Source organism: Cydia pomonella, chromosome 3 (genome assembly GCF_033807575.1).
Source record: "Cydia pomonella isolate Wapato2018A chromosome 3, ilCydPomo1, whole genome shotgun sequence".
Classification (NCBI taxonomy): Eukaryota; Metazoa; Arthropoda; class Insecta; order Lepidoptera; family Tortricidae; genus Cydia; species Cydia pomonella.
Window position 1 is genome coordinate 19442647 of NC_084705.1, and position 7134 is coordinate 19449780.

The window sequence follows — 7134 nt, forward strand, 5'->3', positions numbered from 1 at the left end:
GAGTTGGTCACCAGAACTCCTAATCTACTCATCATAACTCCATCGAGTTTGGGCTCAATAGATTTACCCTGATGAGCACCATCAATCTAGATGAAGTCCAGGGTCTCATGATGGAGTCAGGAGTAGGTCACTAGAACTCCTAATCTACTCATTATAATTCCATCGTATTCGAGCTCAATAGATTTGCCCTGACGAGTACCATCGGTCTAAATGAAGTCCAGGGTCTCATGATGGAGTCAGGAGTTGGTCACCAGAACTCCTAATCTACTCATTATAATTCCATCGTGTTTGGGCTCAAAAGATTTGCCCTGACGAGTACCATCGATCTAGATGAAGTCCAGGGTCTCATGATGGAGTCAGGAGTTGGTCACCATAATTCCTAATCTACTCATCATAACTCCATCGTGTTTGGGCTCAATAGATTTGCCCTCACGAGCACCATCAATCTAGATGATGTTCAGGGTCTCATGATGGAGTCAGGAGTTGGTCACTAGAACTCCTAATCTACTCATTATAATTCCATCGTGTTTGGGCTCAAAAGATTTGCCCTGACGAGTACCATCGATCGAGATGAAGTCCAGGGTCTCATGATGGAGTCAGGAGTTGGTCACCAGAACTCCTAATCTACTCATTATAATTCCATCGTGTTTGGGCTCAAAAGATTTGCCCTGACGAGTACCATCGATCTAGATGAAGTCCAGGGTCTCATGATGGAGTCAGGAGTTGGTCACCATAATTCCTAATCTACTCATCATAACTCCATCGTGTTTGGGCTCAATAGATTTGCCCTCACGAGCACCATCAATCTAGATGATGTTCAGGGTCTCATGATGGAGTCAGGAGTTGGTCACTAGAACTCCTAATCTAGATGAGTAGATTAGGAATTATGGTGACCAACTCCTGACTCCATCATGAGACCCTGGACCTCATCTAGATTGATGGTGCTCGTCAGGGCAACTCTATTGAACCCAAACACGATGGAGTTATGATGAGTAGATTAGGAGTTCTGGTGACCAGCTCCTGACTCCATCATGAGACCCTGGACCTCATCTAGATTGAAGGTGCTCATCAGGGCAACTCTGTTGAGCCCAAACACGATGGAATTATAATGAGTAGATTAGGAGTTCTTGTGACCAACTCCTGACTCCATCATGAGACCCTGGCCCTCATCTAGATCGATGGTGTTCGTCAGGGCAAATCTTTTGAGCCCAAACACGATGGGATTATAATTAGTAGATTAGGAGTTCTGGTGACCAACTCCTGACTCCATCATGAGAACTTGGACTTCATCCGGGTCAAAAATAATAATGCAAACCCTAACGTAATTTCAAGTGAAAATGCGTTTTTCAGAAAATCGCAGCCAAATAACACTAGACCTTACTCATAGTGTTGTGTTCCTGCCGGTGAGTAAGGTTGCCAGAGCTCAACGAGGGCGGGAGGGGGTTAGGGTCGGCAACGCGCATGTAACTCCTCTGGAGTTGCAGGCGTACATATGCGGGCCGTATGCTTGTTTGCCCCCGACTTAGTATTAAAAAAAAAGTAACACTGAAAATCCATCAATAAGCGAGTCTGTTAGGCATGTACTGTAAAAAATGAACTTTTATTAAGATTTTCTAATCGCAGTATATAGCACTTCTCGGAACTCCGTAGCTGATTACGATCGCAACGAATGCCTGACAATCGAGCACAGGTCCGTCCTCTAAGCGCGCTCCGCGCGGACTGAGAGCGGGGCGTCGCTGCTGCGTGATTTATATGTGTTTTAAAAAAATATAAATTTACGGCAATGTAGGTCCCATAGTTACGATTTTTTTTTATAGGTTAACATAAAGTTACAGTTTGCTATAATATTATTTTTAAAGCAAAATATGCGTACAATTTGCGGAAATAAAATATAATAAAACCCTGTTTTCGCCAAAAAAATTAAGAAAACTCGGAAGGTATTTTATCAGTTTTTTCAAATGAATCTTCGATTGTTAATCATTCCAGCCCCTCGTACGAGATATGTTGAATCAAATTGTAGTCATTCATGTACCAAATGATTCTTGTTTATAGCAAAATTGAGAACCGAAACGCCACATCTCACTGCAAAATTTGGAAAAGACTCCCAAAAAACCTCATTAAAAAAGAGGTTTAAAAGAGAAAATGAAAATTTGAACTGTTGGAGCCCCTAGTTTAGGAAACGATTATTTAAGTACGTTATCAGTTTTTGAATAAATACTAATAGTTACGTCGTAATCTTGAATGAAAAAGGAAGCATTTTACAAAATACGCTCGTCTGTAGGAATAAGGACTCTTAAGCAGGTGCAGAAGGGCCTGTTTACACATTGATTGGTGTTAAGCGTGAGTTCATACATTTGCTACTTGCGTTTAATGTATGAACTCGCACCTAACACTAATTGATTAAAACAGAATTACTTAATAAGTAACTTTATTTTAAAACTTTCTGAAGGATTTCTTGGAGCCCTTGCCCTTCGAGACCTTCAGTACGTTGAACCTCACGGTTTTGGACAGAGGTCTGCATTCGCCAATCGTCACGATGTCTCCGAGTTCCACGTCTCTGTAATTGAATAATTCCTTTGATAAGATTTTGTTATTTAAAATTTGCAAGACAGGTATTAATCTGAGAAATCAGAATGGGTTAAACACGATCATCGTCAAATGGTTATTCAGAAGACCGTCGTGTGAGTATCATCATTTGGGTACCAGGCGTATGGATTTTAGAATTAAGAGCCCTTATTCCTTAGAACTTTCTCCGATTTCACGAAATAACGCTCGATAGATGGCGTTGGCGCTCGGTACGCGAGCGCCGCCGGCAAAGCGACGCGCGTTTCAATGCAGACAAGAATAATCTTGATAGTTTTCAATATAATTTCAAGCAACATTAATTTTAGTGTTATATTATCATTAAATGCTATTGAATCATAAAATTACGGGACAATGTACTGGTCCCGTATTGGTTTCACCAAATTACGGGAAAATGAAAATTCGTGCCTGAAATACTGAGAGTATTGTTAAAAATTCTTTTGCATAAATAAACATGTAAACAATACAATATGTAATTTTCTAGCAGTGTAAAAGACATTCTAACTCACCTGAAGCAAGGTGACAGATGGACTGACATATTCCTGTGCCTCTTCTCGAAACGGTTGTACTTGGGGAGATAATGCAGGTAGTCGCGGCGGATGACGATAGTACGCTGCATCTTCATCTTCTGGACCACGCCAGTAAGGATACGGCCACGGATGGACACATTGCCAGTGAAAGGGCATTTCTTGTCAATGTAGGTTCCCTCAATGGCCTGAGAACATAATTCTAGGTTAAAGTCAATAATTAATGATAGGAAATAAGTTCCTTTACACCACATATATAAATATGGACACAGATGGATATGGACGAAAATACAAAGTTGTAAGTTAATATAAAAAAACAATGAACGGTTTTAAATAGCCTGTTTGAAAATCAGAGAAATTAAAAATATGGGCTGTGTAATCAGAGGTTGGGTTAGAAACACGATTTTCATCAGGTGTTGATCAGAAGACCGTCGTGGGTTATCATCATTTTACACAGCCCTAAGAGAGTTTTGTTAACAGAATTAAAATACAATACAAATGCTGTATTTTGTGACAGTTTTGGGTTAGAATTGATAAATATTAATCAGGATACAAGCCAAGTTAACACTTTCGATGCCAAGCACCCTATTTCCAATACAAAATGCACCCACCTAGCAGGTTCTTGGCAGTGAATGTCTTAATATGTGATCTAAATTCAATGAATGGCAGGCAGATGAAGAATTTCATTTGTGGTAAATTGTTATTATGAATATATATGAACAATATTTAATCAATTACATGTTTTGTATAAGTAATAATATTATAACTAAATTGACATATATATATACATATACACCGTGTTTTTTTTGATTTGCGTTAATTTCGAGGGTGCATTCCTGAGCTTAAATTAAGTAAATTTCTCAAAGACACCGATATTCTAATTAACTCCATTTCGGAGATAATCAATCATTATTTTTTATCTTATAAGGCCCTTACGAGCGTGTACACTTGCCTTAGGGCCTGTTTACTTATTGATTAGTGTTTAGTGCGAGTTCATACATTTGCTACTGAACGTAAGTACTATCTCGGACGATCGACGTTCGAAATGACATTGACATATCACAGTTTTCAATTGTTTGGTTGAGTTAAATGTAATGCCCGTGTTACAACAACGCTATATGCAACATTTAGTTACTTTTTATAAAAATAAAAAAAGTAAAAAAAAACAAAAAAAAATTTTTTTTTTTGAAAATTAACTATGCCATTTAGTTTTCTTAAATATACTTATCGATACCCCGAAGTTAACGAAATTCAATAAAAACACGGTGTATATAAGGACGGGCCTTACGGGCACTAAGAATGGTGCAAGTTCAGCAGTCACTGACAAATTCGAGTCAATTGTGTAGTCTAACACAGCTAGTTGCGACCAATCGCGCGTGTGATTCGAACTCATAAACCAATCGCATTGTGGCGTTAGACTATACGATTGGCGCGAATTCGTGTGCGTGACACCGCTGTATTGCTTGTAAGGCCCGTCCTGAGATATATGTCAATGAATAACTATCAATATCCCACAAAATAGAATAACATATATTGAATCACTTATCCTAATAAATAATGGTTTTCACTAAGTTAGTTATATTACGAAACATGCTATGTTAGAACATTTAAACACAATTTTAACATGTTAACTGTCCCATCCCAATCTGTGTTGTTAACCTAATGGCTTGGTGATAGAGGCTTGCCCAAGACCCATATACGGCAAAGACAGTGAACATGTTAATATTTTTGATGAGGTAAAACCAATGAATATATAACATATTTTTTAAATACATAGATAATAAAGTCATAACATTAGAATAGCAGCTGAATTGTTAAGAAAAAAAAAGCCATTCCTACACCGCAAATATGAGCAAAATGACAAGATTCCCTGTATATAAACCGTTGATAAGCCACCACCAGCGAGCACCAGAGACTGAAAAAAGAGCCAAACCTCACGGGGAGTCTTGAAGCCTAACCCAACATTCTTGGAATGCCGCATGTCCTTCTTCTTCAGCCCCCCCTTGCGGTTGAGGAAGACCGTTGCCTGTTTCTGAAACGCTTTCTCTGTCTACGAAAGAAAAAACACACATTAGCGGGCACACTACATGCGTTACCTCTCGGGGCGTCTTGAACCCAAGCCCCACATCTTTGTGGTATCTCAGAGGCTTGCGACTCCTCTTCACGCCGATGCCCTTTTTACGGTTCAAGAAAACCGTTGGTTGCTTTTGGAATGAACGTTCCGTCTGCAATTTTTAATTTATATTGTACATGTACATTGCAATCCCCTTAGTATAATAACGCATATTAGCTAGAAGCAAGGGCTGCTTTACTTAAAAGCAATGCGTTATGATAATAAGGTAACATTGAATTCATTACTACATGTACCAACTAAGCTAAACGCCACTTAGATACATTTTGGGGTACAATAACATAACCTCATCTTTTGAAACAGTACTATAAAAATCTGTTACGACTAAGGGATTACATATTTTTGGATAAGTCTAGGATAAAAATGCAGCTACATTTACAAAGGTAATTTAAGGTAAAATATAGTTTTGTGACAGTACTGTCACATCATAAACTAACCTATAAGGATACATCACGAATAGAAAAGTTTTGTCGTTATACTACATCTAGGCAATAAAATTAATACAAAAATAAAGGAAAACTGGTGAGTATCAATTATATAAACGTAAAAGTATTTTTTTCTCATAAAACCGGTCAAAAATCGATTCCCACGTGGATGAACACAATATGCACATTATCACTTCTAACACTTTCATTTTTCACAGTATTTTATTTAAAACGTATTTGCACAACAGTGATACATATTCAGGTGGTAAAACTCTATTATTTCATGGAAAAATTATTATTTTCCCCAGAAAACCAGAACGTACCTGATCCGCCATCTTGCTTGACAACGAAAAGAAGGATGATGTTGCTATAATACAATACTTGAAAAAGATTATTCTATTATTGCCAGTTGCAGTGTTATATTGGTATATATAGTTTGTCAAAGGGCTATCTCATTTCAAACATAGACAGAGGGAGTCATACTATCTTTGTCTTACACTAGTACTAGCATCCAAAAGAAAAGGATGAGTATAGTTTTTTTTGTTCTTATTTACTGACAAATTGGTTTGACCAACTATATAATCCTTGATTGAAAAAATAATTATAAAAACTATCCAATTTTATTATATTAGATCATAACATATTGAGCTATATTAAAAAAATATAAATTTATTTCGAGAACCGCGAACAACAGCGAAGCAAACGCTTTGCACATGGTGCATAACTTGCGTATCCTATATACATATTATACTACTCTTTATTACTCAGATTGTAAATATGCACCATTTAAATAATTTAAAACACTCATCAGCTACTCTACATTACTAGGTACTAACCTCAAAATCAATCCATTCATTCAAATCAAAAACCAAAATGTAAAGTAGTTGTGACCAAGTTGTGACGATGTATTCCTTTGAAAGCAGGAAAAAGAAATTGCCTTATAGAATTAGAATCAAACTTTATTGATAAAATATCATTATTTTACATGTCAACACATTATATATATTTAATAGGATCACACATTATTATTTTACAAATGAAAACATTATTTACATAGAATCTTCCCTTCTTCCTTTCGTTGTCTCGGCATTTTGCCACGGTTCATATGAGCCTGAGGTCCGCTTGGTAACTAATCCTGAGAATTGGTGTAGGCACTCGTTTTTACGAAAGCGACTGCCATCTGATTTTCCAACCCAGAGAGTAAACCTTATTGGGATTAGTCCGATTTTTTCTTACACTCATAACATCTTTATTGCTCATATATTACAATGAATACAGACTGTAAGGGTACAGCAATTTATTTTTATACTATAAGTACTTATACTTAAAACTAATATTATTAATTACATTGCACAGCTATGTAGGTAAAAATAATTCTTAAATAAAAACTAGCATTCTATTTTTTCGGAAAGGTATCTTCAAAAAACTCCTGCAAAGAATAATAACTTTTATCTAATAAATAATTATT

At 36.8% G+C, this 7134-nt stretch overlaps 1 protein-coding gene across 2 annotated transcripts; it reads right to left on the reverse strand.

Moving 5' to 3' along the window:
• Positions 1-2411: 2411 nt before the first annotated feature.
• LOC133516226 (small ribosomal subunit protein uS17) lies at positions 2412-6083 on the reverse strand. Of its 2 annotated transcripts, none has more exons than XM_061849041.1 (4): positions 5990-6083; positions 5044-5160; positions 3093-3298; positions 2412-2557 (listed from the first exon to the last, which is right to left on the reverse strand). In XM_061849041.1, exons 1-4 carry the CDS (start codon positions 5999-6001, stop codon positions 2434-2436), a joined length of 459 nt encoding a protein of 152 aa, XP_061705025.1. In that variant the 5' UTR covers positions 6002-6083; the 3' UTR covers positions 2412-2433. The 2 variants fall into 2 exon arrangements, with proteins under 2 accessions (XP_061705025.1, XP_061705024.1); XM_061849040.1 differs by lacking the exon at positions 5044-5160 and adding an exon at positions 5207-5335 and having other exon boundaries at positions 5990-6023.
• Positions 6084-7134: the final 1051 nt, after the last annotated feature.

Bases quoted from the DNA above. Each gene is read 5' to 3' on its own strand.
- LOC133516226 (XM_061849040.1), bottom strand. The intron at 3,299-5,206 runs GTAACGCATGTA...TTATGTTCTCAG, and splicing joins GGTTCAAGACGCCCCGAGAG to GCCATTGAGGGAACCTACAT. The intron at 2,558-3,092 runs GTGAGTTAGAAT...ATTCAATTACAG, and splicing joins CATCTGTCACCTTGCTTCAG to AGACGTGGAACTCGGAGACA.